Raw genomic sequence first — 16312 nt, 5'->3', positions numbered from 1 at the left:
GTGGACAAAAATAGGCTGGGAACTGGAATTTGGCCAAGAAACCAAATTTATTTACCCCCTCTCCCACTCATTCTTCCCTTTCCTTAAAAACATGTTATCGCCTGTTATAATAATGGTTGGTCAGGACTTAGACTTATCATTATTTATTCATCATACAGTTGAAGTTCCATCATTATTTTATTCCTGGTTACATTGTTTTCAAGAATTGTCACAAAACATGAACATGAAATCTACAATTTACTAGAATGCCACTCATTCTTATTTTTCTTCTAGTTCCCTCCCCAGTCTCCTTCACAAAAAAAAATCAAATCTGCTCATGAATGATAAATCTTGAAGTGTTAAAGTTCGTAATTTTATCTCCAAGAAAAGTACAGTTTCTATTACTAACATGTGCTACATCTGCAGAGTTCTCTTATTCTCGTTGTAACAACACTGCACTCATTAAATGAAGGTGGAATGCCATTGAAGAAAAAAGTAGGGCACCATCGTAATTTCTGAGATTGGTATTTAACCTAGTTTGTGCAACCCCTTGCCTTACCCCCTTATTGAGGGAGGTCGGGGAATTTGAATCATTTGTAAAGTGTGCTCTGTTCGGCAACAACTGTATCCTAAAAGTCCTCAAATTTAACATCTTCATCCCTCCCCATTCCCCCATTGGCAGGTAGATTATATGTGAAAGTCATTTCTTGCTTAAAAAAAAGCTTCAACATTGTCCCTTGAGACAAAGACATAACCATTACTAGAAGTAGCGACTGATGATGGGGGTATTTTATTATCTTGCGCTACCAAATTCAGAAAGCTTCCATCCAAAGTGAAGACTTTGATTTTTTGGTCACCATTGTCACATACTATTAGGTTGTTGTACTTATCAATAGCAACATCTACGGGTTTTTGTAATTTCTCATCACCGGATCCCTCAGTGCCAATATCATAGAGAAAATCACCGTCGTTGTTGAACACTTTTAAGCAATGTGGCCAACAAAAGAGCACAAAGAACAGGTCCTGATGATAAACAGCTAAATGTGGAGTAAGGTTACTTTCTGGTGCAGTGAAAGAAAGAACAACTTCTGCCCCATCATTGGAAAGAACAAAAATTGCTTTCTCCTCAAAGTCTGTCACGATCATTTTGTCATCGTTTGCAACAGACAGGCGCGAAGAATTCTTCACGCTCTTATTAACAATTCGCTTAGTGAAGATAAGTTCTCCAGTAAACTTAGAAATCCTCCGAGCATGAACAATAATGATATCACCAGATTTAGTAAAAGCTACTGAAGTGGGTTTGCCGTCATGGTTTTCAAAGACGTGCTTTTTGATTAATTTTCCATTAGAACTGAACAGCTTCACACTGTATTGGTCTTTGTCTGTCACTGCAACAGCCCCGGTTACATTGCTAACTGCTATTATTTGACCGCAGCGATGGGACCCGAACCGGTAGGCTGATTGGTACCAATGAGGAGACCCTTGGACACGCCAAGGGCTGCCAGTAAGGGGTCGACCGTTCAATGTGATTCCCATACTATATTCCTTAGCTGTACCAATAGTATATGTCACAAAATATTCTCCGTCTTTTTTGTCCTTTATAGTTACGCTTGACGCTATTTCTCTCGAAACTTCATCCTCGATTACAACTTCCACTTGATCGTGTTTACAGTACCATTTTTTGCCCTCTGAATCTTTGGTTGTTACTGTGAAGTTCGCCTCTCTGCCTATTTCTGCTTCTTCTAAACCTCTTCCTTCTACGACAGAACATGACGCGTCAGCATAACTGGTAACCACTTGACCTGGAATATTTCGCAGCATATCGTACACATTCGTCTTAGTGACTGCGTAGTTTACATGCGATGGTTTTCTCACAGTCACCTTTTCTTCGCTTAAGAGAGTTCTACATCGTTGCATGAAAGTCTGCTGCTGTGCTTGTAGAATTTCAAAACTGAGGTCTCTTTGCAAGAGCGCTTGACAGTATTCTACCGAACTTCTTAAATGTGCAGTTAGCAGTTGGACACGTTCTTGTTGTGTTGTGTGGCATCTTTCAAGTTCATCGTCAATATCATCTAACTTGCCCACCATTGCTCTTTCGTGATCTTTTAAACTATGAATAATTTGTTCGATAGTTGTTCGCATCTTATCACGAGCGGTCTGAATCTCCTCTTTACCCTTTTGCAGCTGTTCGTTCTCCATTTCCATCAGCTTTACGAAGTCAGCAATCTTCTTTTCGGATTGTTCAAGAACCTCTGTGATGTGAACTTTTTGTCGCTCGGCAGCTTCTTTAATGTCTACCATAGCGTGTCGATTGTAACTTAAAATGACGCACTTATGGCAAATGCAAGCGTTGCAATCTTGGCAATAATATTCAAGTGTTTCCTTTTCGTGGTATTTCTCGCCACACATGACGGGTCTCTGTATCAGCTCCTTAACATCTTCAGCTTCAAGGTTATTGAGTTTAACATTTCGGTGATGACGAGATATTTTCATTTGATTGTGAACTTTAGCACAGGCGTCGCAAAAGAAATCGGTGCAATCAAAACAATAGCGAGTTGCGGTGTTTCCTTCTTCACAACTGCCACAATTCTGGGATTCAGAACTATGCTTTCCCAGTGCTAAAACATCTACTAATCGATTGAGATGAAAGGAAGAGGGAAGGCCATCGAATGTGTCTTCTGGAATTTGAAAGCAAGCCTGGCACACCGGACATTTGATTGTCAATTGTAGCTGTTTTCTTGCATAGCTTGCATGTTTATCGAGACAAACGAGACAGAATGAATGTAAACATGGCAGAGTCTTGGGATCTTTGACAGTATCCAAACATAGTGGACACTCGGCTTCCTTCTTGAGGTTTTGAAATAACTGTCGCACATCCATGTCGATAAGCAGGTGTGGTGATGGTTGGTGGCAAGTCAGTGTCAACCGACCGCAACTGCGAGTTGCGCATGACGGCTGAAGAAATCCGTCACGCGAGAGCGCCACATGGCATCGTCACGCGATTGAGTCACGCGATATCCTGAAAGGTCGTCTTTGAGATAATTTTGTTTCCTTGTCTTTTCAACAGATTTCTACGTCAACTAAAGTGATGGCCTTTTCGTTCTTTCTAAAACGGCACGTAACCTAATAGAAGCTATTTAATATGCAAGCTTGGCGAATGCGGTAAATTTAACCCCCCCCCCCCCCACAGTCTCTGTTAAATAAAATTTGATTCAGGGAAGTAGGTGTTATCTGCTCACAAGTTAATCGAATTATTCGCCCAGAAGTCCTGGTATTGGAAATTCTGCTCATCCAAAAAGGAAGCCCTCGTGTTTTGAGGTGACCAAGTGGTACAACTTCCCCGCCGTGCTCAGAGCGCTCTTTATTACTGAAATCCAACAGATGGGAGAATTATGCACTTCTCGAACACTTACTAGGCGTTGAATGTACAGAAAAATAGGATGTTCTAGTGTGTAATTACCGTTTTAACTTCCCATAAAAAAAAACCCTCAAGCCACTGGTAATAACAGAATTTAATTTTTTAAAGAGTTTTGACCTTTTTCCCATAAGTCAGTTGAGGTACAACTCCTTAAGGAATTACCAGTAGGAATTAGAAATCTGTGCTCCTGTTGTTGTTTTTTAATTTATAGTTGTGGTGAGTACAGTACGCTATTGTTTAATTTTGATGATGGTGGGTCAAAAGCAGCTAGTCTGATCTCGTTACTGAGAACTCTTAAAATTCATTACACGAGCATACTGCGGATTTAACTTTAAATAAATTATGCTTTTATCGTTACAATTATAATTTGTTTACACAAGAAATTTATGAAAAACAGAAAATGAAAATAAATTAATTGGAAGAGGCTAGAAAGGCAAGAACTAGGATCAAAGAAAGGAAAATAATTTTGAATAGAGTGAGTCTGGTCGATTGACGGAGTGACGTACTAAGGATCGTGAAAGAAATCAAGGCTTTAACAAACGTTGCCTACAGTTCTTCCATAGCATCTTTGGAAATCCTCAAATTTAACTACAGGGAGAGCATATTGAACGAGTCACGCTCAATCACAGAGCCACAAGTTGGACATCTGGCAGCGATGTGCTGTGAGACCTTGCGCGCGCGTGGTGAGGAAGGTCTTAATGCAGCATCAGCCTGAGACAGATTATTACAGTCGTCAAATGGTTCCTTAACGTTCATTTTCGTTGGAAGGTTGGGAACGATCCCTCTGGACTTGAAAAACGTAACAATTTGTTGTGAAATGTTTGCAAATACATCTCGCGCCTGAAAAAACGAAATTCAGATACGATGTCAAAAGAAAACGACGATTTTGCGATATAAAGCCATCATAATATATCATCAATTTTTCAAAATGATTCACTTCCTTTCACCTTCGCTTATTACTTTACCCTCTTCAACTAAAGTGACATTTACGAACCACCACACCCCTTTAATCGTTAAGTAATTGGTTTGCTGTTTGAGTTAGATCTTAAACAAGAATTCGAGCAGCCTATCGAGACATAAGACCGGCAACCAAACCCAACGATTTCTTTCGTTACTTTTTTTTATCCTGAGGCTCTTTCCGAGCTGTCCATTGCTAGATATTTGCCGTTGCTCTCTTTACCATAGACACTCCTTTTTTTTTTCGAGATAGCTATTGTGCATTGTGCTAAACATCGCAAACCCTCTGAGTGAAATAGACTTACCATTGAATCATTGACTCCTGGATTTGCAGCGTGTCTTCTCAGAGACAAAAAGTCTGTGTTCATGCGACCTGCTGTCTTCTTTCCTTCTTTAGATCTTAGCTGTCGCCTATTTCTTGAAAACAGTTCATTCTAGAAGTAAAAAGAGGAACATTGGAGAATCATTTTAAGTATGGACAAACTTTTAACTATAGTCTCATTGGCCTCCTTCTGGATACCTTCTTTTTGCTCTCGTTAACAGTAGGGTTTTTCGGATGAAGCTTCTTACGCTCTTATGAGCAGTATTCAAATATTTTTTTCAACAAAACTTTTACAAGCTGAAATAAAATCAGGAGAAAATCGCTTACCATTAATCGAAAATCTGCGGGCCCAACGCCTACAACAACTATTGAAAGAGGCAACTGTTCCACTTCAATTAACACGTCTATTAAATGATTTACGTCGTTGACAATGCCGTCAACAATAACCAGTCCTATTGTGTAGTGCTGAGCACACTGGGATATTTCTTTCTCGGCGTATGTTGCTATTGCTTGGATGATGGGTGCAAGATGGGTAGGTCCACCCAACTTGACGTCTTCCAGTCTTTTCCAATAGGCGTCAACAACAGCCTGACACAAGGGAAGGAAGATAACTCCATTAATACGTATACTGACATCGACACACATACAGTCTGAATTCCTGTCTGGCTGACTTACTAGTTGGATGACTGCGCCGATAAGCTAAATCATTTTTTGACTGACATGTTGACTGACTTTTTGAGCGAGGGAATGACTTACTGACTGACTGACAGACTCGCCTTCGTATCTACTGACAGACTGTCTGGCCGCCTTTACTGTACTGATCAATTGACTGGCCGGTGGACTCGATGAATGACTGATGGACTGACTGACCGATTGACCGAGTGACTTACTGACTGACTGATTGACTGACTGACAGACTGAATGAATGAATGATTGGATAACTGGGTGAAGCTGAAACAAGTATGCTAACACAAACAAAATAGTAAAAATTCATATCAGTACCTCTACATTCTCAAGCTCAGCTTTGCCACTTTCTCTATCAAGAGCAAACATATAAGGTAGTTCTCCTGTCGAGCAGGCCTGGGCTCCGAATCCATACGCTGCAATTTTCTTATCTTGTTCGAAGCTCGATAAAACCTTTCCTATTGATCTCAGGGTGTGAGAATACTCATTCTAAACAAATCACAGATAGAAGTCTTTTGTCATGACGAAATATTTACCGAGTCGTACTAATTTGGTCAAAGGTCCCCGCTCTCAGTCATGGAAAAATCCTGTTTGATAAGATTACGTAAATACCTATGGCTGGTCCTACTCAAGTTCCCGGCAAGAAAAGCATAAACACTGTATACATGTCGCACAAACCAAAAGTGACATTATTTTGATGGGAAGACAATGGGGACTCAGAATTTTTCCTTTTTCCATGTCCCACGCTCGTGACAAGACGAAAAACATCTTTCTATATTTCTTTACCGAGCTCAAAACTTACCGTCTTTCTTATTCTTTACCTTACGTTCTGTTGTCACCAAAAATAGGCATTTACCACCGGTGCACAATTCTTATCGTATGAGTTACTAAAAATCCCCTTGCATGCGTTCCGTTCTCACCTTCTCCAAGTCCTTCGTATGCAGGGAATCCTGGGTCAAAGGGGGTCCATTGGAAATAGTGAAATCAATGGCGCATACCATTCTGATGATGCAATTTCCTCTGACGTAATCAATAAGACTAAATTGTTTATCCATATTGCAGTGTAGAATACGAAGAGTTCCAGAGTTTGAATAGCGTTTATTTTTAATCTGCTTTTTCGGATTCACTATATCCACTTGTTTGACTTCTCTAAGGAGACAACCAAATTATAGAAATATCAAACTTAAGGAAGTTAACCCTGGGGGGGAAGCCGTGTATGGAGTAATGATGTTCTTTGCGAGCATTGTTCCTCTTGTAAGGCTCCTTAGCAAGACAAATAAAATTCAAACGAAAAATGTTTCCTTCGCGGATTCAAGATTGCGTTATCCGTTCGTACGCACTTTATCTCCATAAGTTGCTAATAAGTCCTTTACGCTGTAAAAATTCCACATTACCGGACTTAAAAAGTGGAGCGTCTTAAAGCAAAACTTAGTTTATGCATTTGACATTAGCTTCATTTTTTGTCACTAAAACTGCATATTTGTTCTAAACACTGTTTCAGTTAATACTGAACTAGTGATACTAAGTGACATATCTTAATGAAATACTGCAACAAGAAAATCATCCCAAAGAAAGAGCGACTGTGTCATCGATCTAAAACCAGAGGCAAGGACTGCATAAGTAACCGAAGTCTGACGTATCTCTCCCCTTGAATAAGAGAAGGTTCTTCAAAGGTGAGAGAGGGCAGTGATGATGGTAGGGTTAGTTCAGTTTAAGGAGTGCATTTACCGCCCGGCTACTAGACATTTCCTTTCATATTTTTTTCCTATCAACATTCGCACATCACTTCATAGTTTACCTCTTAAGAAGAAGATTCAAAGGTAATCTGGCCTCTCCCACCATTTTGTGGTTGCCACTGTTAGAGAAATGCCAACATGATAACACAAGCTGTCCATCAATGTTTTCATTACACAACTTCTGTAAACTGATATCCAACGGCGCCCACCTGACAAAAAGGGAGGTAAATACTGGTAACATGCAAAGGGAAAGTAAACCAAAGAGAACGTCAAGAGAGTTTTCTACAGCGCAAAGGAAAATTTGCAACTACCGTAATGATTTTAAATATCATGAAGTCCGCCTATGATGATTTATCTCTAAATTACCGATTTATCTGTTCATTTACAATGACTTTTAACTGTGAGATTGTTACTTTTAATTAAGCTCTAATAAGCAAGTACCCCGCCCCGGAATGTTGCTTAGTACCCATTGAGGGCCTTTTTCACACTCCAGAGTGCTGTTTATACCGTCTAAAATAGCCGCGAAAGTGATAAAGCCGGGTCCTTTCCTCCACCCTTGGCAAAAGTAGCCCTCTGATTGGAACCCAGGCCTGCATGGCTAGAATGGTTCAATTTTTTCTCCCAGTTTCCATAGTTTAGAGCGACTGTGCGTCTAACCTCTGCTCTTGGAATGAAGTCCGCTCTTAGAGAGTCTGGATGGGGTTAACTGACGACTGAAAATTGGCCAAATTTTAACTGACAACTGACAAATCGCTGAAAATCTAACTGACAACTGAAATTTTGTAGTAGGTTTTACTGATAGCTTACAAAAGACCGGATCGCCCTAAATATCCTAAAAACTGGATATAAAATAACGACAGATGATATATTTTGTCCAATAAAAGTAGGTTTTTTTTATTACATATCAGTAGGAGTACGCCAGAGTGTCATATTTCGTTAATAATCACCGCATGGACCATCCACATCATGGTCATGATGTCACATATCGGGTCTATGACCTTTGATACCCAATTCGATCGTCAACTTTCGCGATGGCTATCAATGCTGGTATATTAAAAGCTATTGTAAGCTTTTATCGAATTGATTCGGAAACGCCATTTGAGCGTCACAGAAGCCGCATTCCTATCAATGATGTAAACACCGCACTGGCGCTGAAAAAGCACCTTATTTCGTTCCCCGGTCTAACAGAATTGTCCAGTAAATATGGCCCAGGAGATTTTGATGTTGAACTTTTCCACATGGCTCGAATTTTCTCAAGCTTAGAAGTTGAACTACTTCCAAAGAACAACTCAGGGTCTTAAGCTTGTAAAGCTGGAAATCAAAAGACTTTGAATTTGAAGACAGGAGACTCTGTCCTTCTGAGAAAAGCGTTAAAACCTTGATGGGCTCTAATCAGAAAGCAGTAAGTGATGGAACGGATGAAACGTGTCCTTATACGCAAGTTTGTGGCATCTGTTCTAAGGAGAAGACTTTATTCGTATCGAATGTTGCTACAGGTTGCTTTAAACTAGCATCGGGACTCAGTGGTACTGTGTCGTTTTTACAGTCCTTGGAAGTCTCTAGAACAGTTTTGGTCTCAGAACCCAAAGCATAGAGAAAGCACACATGTCTCTTCAAGATGCCGCAGACAAAGTATCGTATGTAAATGAAAACATCGCAAAGACCGTTTCTGAGGTGAAACAAAGGTATAGTATAAAGGAAACCACAGCAACCAATGACCCTAAATAAACTTTGTCTAATAAAACTCGAGTCTCACTTAAACTTCTCGAAGCAATGCGCCGCCTGCACAACAGCATAGTTTCAATTAACACTGAACGATTATCTCGAAGACATTGAATTGTGCACATTACTCACAACAGCTGTGGAGAATCTACAGGCAGTTTCCCATTTTAAGCATGAGACTTTCACCGCATTGTTTTCAAGACTTTGGGATAATTACCAAGGAGTCGCTGAAGAGAGTAACAAAATGAGCAGCCAAGTATTTTTCTCATAAAAAATCCCACTATCCTGTCCCTCAGACCAGCACGGAGTTTGTAAATGTCAATTTTATGCGACCTCTACCTTCAGAAGAAATCAACCCCGAGACTGAAAGTGTTATGAAAGAATTTGCGGAGAAGTAACGTCCCTCGAGGCAAAGGACAGTTCGGGTGAAAACTACGAAGGACAAGGAAGGGGCTTTACCACCGGCCGTCTACACGAAGCAACAAGATTCCACCAAAGTGGACTTGTTAGCCGGGTTAGGGAACGATTTTCAGCCAGTGGGGCTCAGCAGCGACGAAGGAGCCGACTGTATCGTTAAAGTGGAAGTTGCTGAGGTGCAAACATATGCAGGCGAATATGACACGGACTCAGAAGACGACCAATTCGCGCCCATTTTCGCTTGGATTTCTAAGATAAGCTTACCGTAGATATCTCTAATAATCTAACTGGAAAGTAGACAAAGGAACATTCCTTTCCGCAGGATTATTTTATCGGAGTCAATCGCAATCCAGCAATATAAAACAAAACATAAAAATATAATATTGTACTCAAGGACTATTCACAAGTTTGTTTTCCTTCTGAAGAATTCTTCTTTCGAACATTTTGACCGGCGAAGAGGTTGAAAAGAAATGTTTCAATATTGCGCACGGGCATACAGAAGTTTGTGTGCAGAAGAGTGATAATTTAACTTAAACACCCTTCAAACAAAGACTGAAAGTCACTTGGGATATCTTGGAATTACTTTATGTGCCTTTTTGGCCAAAAATAGGGTCAGAAAGTAATAATTAACTCGCCAAGTTAATTATTAACAGTCGTTTAACTGAAAACTGACAAATGGCCTAAAATCCCACTGAGAACTGACAAATGGCCGAAATTTTAACTGGCAACTGACATTTGTACCCCCCCGCCCCCCATCCAGACCCTCCTTTTACGCACTTCTAAATCATCTTTTTCGTTCTTCCGACAATGAGTGAGCTATGAATCAATTATGCAAGTACACAGAGAAGAATGAAACATTCTCTGATTATTTGACAAACTTTCTGGAGCTTTTTCTGTAAACTCGTTCCACAGTACTCACGAAAAGTTCACCGTGAATCCACTTACTTGGGACACGCCGTCTTCGTAACCACTTCAGATCTATAAACTGGGTGATAGTGATTACTCCTTGGCAGGAGCCGATTAACTTCAAAGAACGAATCACATTTTCCCAGTAGACCTTTTTTCTTCAGATTGTTGGCGCCAAAATGAAGTCGAACATTTGTTCTATTGTCTCTCACATCGTCCACGTAAATATGAATATAACCACGTGACTTGACGTCTCCTGGCACTCGCAGTGTTCTTATTAATGTGCCACAACTTGACTCTAACAATGTGTCTAGCTCGATTTCAAGCGAGCCCATAAAATCGTGTTTACGGAGATCTTTGGATGTAAAGTTCGCCAAGTCAAACACTGAAAAGCGTAACCTTGGATAAACCGTAGAGTTCACCTCAATGATAAATGTTTCTACAAACTACAAGAAAAATAAAGATGTCATTAACATGTTCAAATACAGTATTTGTACGTCAATGATCTGGATCATTTATATCCACTAGCTATGATATTGTCCACAAAACCGATAAATTGCTCGCCTCATTCCAAGCTACAACACAGAAACGGCACGGAGTAAGAATGGGCTGGCATCGACTCCAAATTTTCGTCATCAGGAATTCAAGGTTAATTGGATCGCAAGATATCGATCTCAGCGAGAAATATCGTTTTTTTTTTTTCCATACTGCGCGTGACCTACCCACGCTTCGTCTTTTTCAAGGCGAACGTTCTTCTTTTCATCTCCAAAAGGCAAGGAAATTTGATTTTAGGAGTTTTTAGTTACCGACCACTATGCTCGCTCATAAATTTTGTCTCCTAGACACACTTTTGCAAATATAATCAAATGTCATTTCTTGAATTTTCCATATATATGTTGACTTTCCGAAAGGTCACAACTGTTCTCCTATGCGATCCGGCATTACATTTTTAGAGAACTATCTTTCGGAATAGGTTTTATTCATTGAGACTGATACCACATAATAAAATCATGATATAAAAAGGTAACCCTCAAAGATCTTGCAATTAAAAAAATACAAAACTTAAAACAAAAGAAACGTAATGAACAAAAGGTAATTTTCTGTTAGCTCAGCCATGTAAACATTTTTCAGGTGAAATAGCATCGTCTTTTTTAGACTTTGTTCGGTTTGTTTAATTTCATTCTCTATGATCTCGTCTTTTATTTGTTTTTTTTCTTAAGACTCTAAACAGCAAAAGAGGATCAAGGCCGGGTTAATGTGAAACTGAGATTGAAGCACTACCGTTGAAAATTTTAGGGAGAAATAACCAGGGAATAGGGGATCAATGAGAGAGGTTGGGTATCGGTATTGGCAAAACGGAGTGAACTCGTACCCACAAATGGTCGAATTCACACGTCATTTTTTTTGACAAGATTTTTGGTAGTGAGGATAAAACAGTGCTATAGCCTGTCAAATTTCCATGTTCATTAAAAAATTATCGCGGGAGCCATGATTTGCCGGCTTGAATGACTTGAAAAAATAAATCGACAAGGAAACGAAAACTAAAGAATCTTTTCCAGTGGCGAGTCAGTTTCTTGAAAAGTGTATTAGACTTGAATTTTTCCTAAGAAAGTGAAATTTCCAAAGAAATGTTACTTATTTGAATACGGCTTTATATCCCTTTGTTAATGCCGATTGAGAGATATGAAAAAACACAGCTATTTGCGGTGAGTTTTATACAGAACAGAACAACAGATACTGTATTTTCCCCAGCCAACCATTATTTACCAGTTAAGTTGATGGCTTTGATTCAGAGAGAATATCGCGAATGTGTAAAATAAACTTAAGAATTCAGAACCTAAATGCAAGCCATCGCTTGTTAACAGTTTGCACAAAGCAACATATAATCACCTCCGCTGGAGAGCTATTTAAAGAATACACTATTACATTCGAAATGAAGGCCACAAAAAATACAGGATCTATAGTCCACGTGATTCCAGGGAAGGATTATCCCCTCCTAATGATATGCATTGATGAAATACTGACAACAACGAAGGTTTAACATTCAAAATGAAAGGATTCCTACTCTAGGCGATGTTTAAACTAAACAAACTCGTTTAAATTGCATAAAAGGTGAATTAATAAAAGAGTAAATTCAACCACAAGACTACCTTTCCAGTTCACTTTACTTTTGTGTTATGTCTTAAATTTTAATAGTAAAAAAGTACATTATGGTAATTAAAAGAGGCAGAGTTTTTAACTAACTAGGGGGATTAGTGCGCGTTCTTTTGATAGCTAGTTATCACCGCGTCTTGGAAGTTCAAGATAATTAAGTAGCTGAGAAATATTACAGTTTTCTTAGAGAAACTGCTGTGCCCGGATAATGGCTGTAGGAGGTTTAACGTGCTCGAAAATTCACATCGTCATTCAATTTGACAGATGAAATTTAAAAACAGCTAAAATGAAAATTGCGACGAAAAAAATAGCTGTCTCATTCTTGCGTGGGGCTTCTTTGTTTCCGCCTCTTATTCAAATAGGTGGCCGATTTTTTTTTAATTCGAAGAGTGATATTCTTCCATGATTTATTCAATTTTCTTCCTCCTTCTACAATGAAGGTAAATAAAAGTAATACAATTTTTTTTTGCCCTAGCTCGTTACCAAAGTGCTACAGATTGATAAGTGAATATTGAAAATCATTTGGCGGACTGTGTACCTTTGGATGGCAGTTGTTTGGTATAGACTCCGTCCGTCCGTATTCCGTCCATTGCCCAAGTCTTTTCGCGTACAGGACACACATGGCTTCCGTTCTCGAGAAGGTGTCCAGTTGTACGAGGTCTGTACATTCAATAAATAACTCCATCTTGCGCTTGTTTTGAAAAGCGTTTGTCTGTAGCGTGACGTGACCATTCTGTACAAGTTTGGATTGTAAACTGCTGTGGATATTGTCTTCAGAGGCGATTTTGTTCCTAAGGGACGGCATTGCTTTTCTCTCAGCCATTCTGTCAAAGAAATAGTAACAAATAATAATAATAAATAGTTTCTATCACCCAACGTCTTCATACGTAGGTCGCCGAAATTGTTTGCAATTTAAGATCTAAAATCTAAAAAACTGAAAATGAAGACACTTAACACTGAGTCATCGTGAAACTTGTCCTTTGAATTTCAATTCTAGGAATCTATCACAACGCTTTTAGATAATAGCCGTTAATGTGATATCGTACCTGTTGGAGATACCTGCAAGTCTTAGAAGTAGCCTCTGCGTTTATATTCAGTCAGGATAAATGAATCAATAATAGATCTTCCAATTTTTTTTTAAATGTCAGTATGGACATCAAAACATTGACTAATTTCTCGTAGAATCAAACTCTTTTAAAATTAATTTCCGGCCTTGAAATCGATAAACAATAAAATGTAAATTCATCGACTCTCTACTTCAACTTCAGTTTCTGTTCATTCTGAGTCGTAAAATTAATTAACTTTTTCTTTCACCACAACGTAAAGGGTCATTTGTGCACCATTTTTTTCATGCTTGATGACTTTGACGTAGTCATAATAAACTCTTAGCGAAAGCAAATATTTGATGAGAAAAAGGAAAACAAATGCCATTGGTTCTTATTGTTTGTTACAAATCGAACGTACGAATGCAAATTTCGATGAAACTTCACTTCGAGGCATTGATAAGTTAGCGCCTCGCATGAATCGAAATCACCTTTCAATCTGTGCAAATAAATCACGACACATCACTCTTCCTTCCCTCCTGTTGTGAATTATCAACGTTTCAAAAGACTGTAAGGTATGCGTACTAGTTTTCCACTTATAAGTAAACATCACGAAGAATGTGACGTTCATTTCGCAGTTCTGACATTGAGAGCCAGGGAAACAAGCAACGAGAAAACATTTTCTTCTTCAAATTACTCGAGAAATCGCGAAATGATGACTTTCCCATCGTTTTTTATTTCGTTTTGTGTCAACCAAGTTCCATGGACTTCACTTCACTTTTCTCAAACACAACAGTTCGAGTGACTAAAACTCGGCCTGTTTAAAGAAAAAATACTTACCCCTGTTAGAGAATTAAAGCAAGGAACTCATTTCTTTTCCAATTCCAGCTCAACAGCACCATGTTGCCGATAAATGTCTAAATGAACTCGCTAACTTCTGCTCTTTTCTTCTGTGATTTGGTATTTCGTGACAAACACGCTGTTGTTAGGGAGATAATTGCCCAAAGTTGATTGTTTGACGTACCGTAAATAGTCAAAGTCACTGAGGTATGTCGGTTTCCTGATTGAAACGTCAAAATTTTTTTCAATTCAGCAAATTTATCGCGATCAGTGTCCTGGTGTTCGTCCTGTCTAATTCCATCAGTGGGGGTACTTCGACCCAAACTTTTGAGTTCGTGTTTTGGACTTTGGCAGTCAAAGATGCAGGATCGTTTGATTGGCAGTGTTGAGAACGTTGTTGTACTTTTGTGATATTCTTGTGGACATGTTTGCGTTACTGCTCTAACCACAAAATTAAGCTTAATCTCCTAAGATAAGTTGGCCAGCATGTCCACTCATCACTCATGCTTAACGACAGCGAATAAGTTAGCATGAGTGAATAAATAAGTTCGCGGTCACTCGACCAGAGATATTCAGAGTAAGAATCGATGATAGTGGATCAGCCAGTCAGAATCAGGGAAGCCATGGAGAGGGATAAATTTGCCTTAAGTAGAATTGTATCAGAGACCAGAGATTTAGAAGAAGGGCTGGTAGATTGTCCTTGGTACTTTTCGCTGTTCAAACATGGAATGATGTCGTTGAATACATTTCATGTTTCTAGCTTTGTAAATATTGAAAAAACAATTATTTTAAGTCGCAACTACAAGAACTTTACAGTACACATAGATAACATCGATAGCACCTGGTTTGCCCGTGCGAGGAGAATGCTCCCAGCTGGCCAAATCTTTTGATAGGGGGTTCTGTCTGAGTGGCTATTGCCAGATTGTACAAATACAGGGCTATCAGTTAATGTTGGGTGTCCTGGAAAAAATCTAAGGGAGTTGGGTGGGTTAGATACTATTTTACCAGTTGGGGACTGTTTATTCTACCACTTATATCCTACTACATATATACTACTACAATTATATTCCTAGACGCGGGTTATTGTAAAGGGAATTGACCCTTGTTATGCAAACGCATATTAAAGAGATAGAGACCTCGTAATACACGAACTTTTTCCTCCATGCGTAAATATGGGATTTGTAAAAGGAGAAGCCCCACGCCTCTGAAGAATGAATTTGTCTTCTTTCACGTTTAGTAAAACGTACAGAGTTTTAAAATACCCTTCGAGAATAGAGGAAACCTAGATGAGGTTTTGAGAAACGTATCTCCGGAGTTATTTCTGCAGGAGAGAAGTGTACTTTAACAAAGAAAATAGCGCGCGCACAGAAGATAATATTGCCTTTTGTAACACAATCTCATCCGACTTTGCCAAACCTCAAGAACATACAGATGGGGAAATGACACCTCAAAACTGACCCTTGTTATCACATCATTGAGGAAAGTCAAAAGAGGTATCCTATTAGGAGGTAAACGTTGAGGGTAGAAGATTTAAAAGCGCTAGCGAGTGGTAGGAGACGTACAGGCCTATCAACGCCTTTCAACGGTCGACTGCCTTTTGCTTTCCGGCTTTCAGGCGTGTCGCCTCACGCAAGGTAGAGGTGTTTTCATGGATTAAGTGACTCTTTTAATTGCTCTAATTAAACTGTCCTTCATTCAATGATCAATATGGAAGATTTACCACACAACACTCGCGATTAGCTAATTTTCCTTCACTCAGGAAAGTAGATTTAGAACACAATAGAGTACATATTATAAATGTCTTTACAGTAGTAACGCTATGTAACGCAACACATTAAACGCAACAATGGGCTTTTCGCTCCATAAAAGGGTCTCAAAAGAATCTTTGGAAGGCTTCAAACTACGACGTACAACGAATTTGACCATCTCAAAACCGGTCTCAAATTACATGCTAAAAAACAGTGCACGCGTTTGTCCTTGAGAACGAGAGAATAAGCGACAAATACGTACGAAAAATAACTCTTCACATTCAGAATATATCAAATTGTATTTATCTATAGTGTAAGGAAAAAAAAAACCGCCTAACTTTTACGGAATGTTCAGTCAAAACCTGCCGATTTCTGCCGCTTTAGCC

At 39.2% G+C, this 16312-nt stretch overlaps 2 protein-coding genes across 7 annotated transcripts; both read right to left on the bottom strand.

The window, feature by feature from the left end:
• Window positions 1–158: 158 nt before the first annotated feature.
• LOC111321264 (E3 ubiquitin-protein ligase TRIM45) lies at window positions 159–3158 on the bottom strand. Its single transcript, XM_022924096.2, has one exon. The coding sequence runs from the start codon at window positions 2857–2859 to the stop codon at window positions 691–693; it is 2169 nt and encodes a 722-aa protein (XP_022779831.2). The 5' UTR covers window positions 2860–3158; the 3' UTR covers window positions 159–690.
• A 315-nt stretch (window positions 3159–3473) lies between these two features.
• Window positions 3474–14440, bottom strand: LOC111321363 (copine-1). 6 transcript variants are annotated; one of them, XM_022924211.2, is made up of 9 exons: window positions 14179–14440; window positions 12834–13119; window positions 10181–10587; window positions 7159–7305; window positions 6281–6509; window positions 5679–5849; window positions 5004–5264; window positions 4660–4788; window positions 3474–4237 (listed from the first exon to the last, which is right to left on the bottom strand). In XM_022924211.2, exons 2-9 carry the CDS (start codon window positions 13116–13118, stop codon window positions 3986–3988), a joined length of 1881 nt encoding a protein of 626 aa, XP_022779946.2. In that variant the 5' UTR covers window position 13119; window positions 14179–14440; the 3' UTR covers window positions 3474–3985. The 6 variants fall into 6 exon arrangements, with proteins under 6 accessions (XP_022779946.2, XP_088617884.1, XP_088617886.1 ...); XM_088761758.1 differs by having other exon boundaries at window positions 10181–10540; window positions 14179–14338; XM_088761760.1 differs by lacking the exon at window positions 14179–14440 and adding an exon at window positions 13342–13589 and having other exon boundaries at window positions 10181–10540.
• Between the last annotated feature and the right edge of the window lie 1872 nt (window positions 14441–16312).

The sequence above is a fragment of the Stylophora pistillata genome, chromosome 1, assembly GCF_964205215.1.
Source record: "Stylophora pistillata chromosome 1, jaStyPist1.2, whole genome shotgun sequence".
Classification (NCBI taxonomy): domain Eukaryota; kingdom Metazoa; phylum Cnidaria; class Anthozoa; order Scleractinia; family Pocilloporidae; genus Stylophora; species Stylophora pistillata.
This window is presented reverse-complemented; position numbering and strand designations above follow the sequence as displayed.

Bases quoted from the DNA above. Each gene is read 5' to 3' on its own strand.
- LOC111321264 (XM_022924096.2), bottom strand. From the start codon at position 2,859: ATGGATGTGCGACAGTTATTTCAAAACCTCAAGAAGGAAGCCGAGTGT.
- LOC111321363 (XM_022924211.2), bottom strand. From the start codon at position 13,118: ATGGCTGAGAGAAAAGCAATGCCGTCCCTTAGGAACAAAATCGCCTCT. The intron at 5,850-6,280 runs GTGAGAACGGAA...TGATTTGTTTAG, and splicing joins ATACGAAGGACTTGGAGAAG to AATGAGTATTCTCACACCCT. The intron at 4,789-5,003 runs GTAAGCGATTTT...TTTTACTTCTAG, and splicing joins CCGCAGATTTTCGATTAATG to AATGAACTGTTTTCAAGAAA.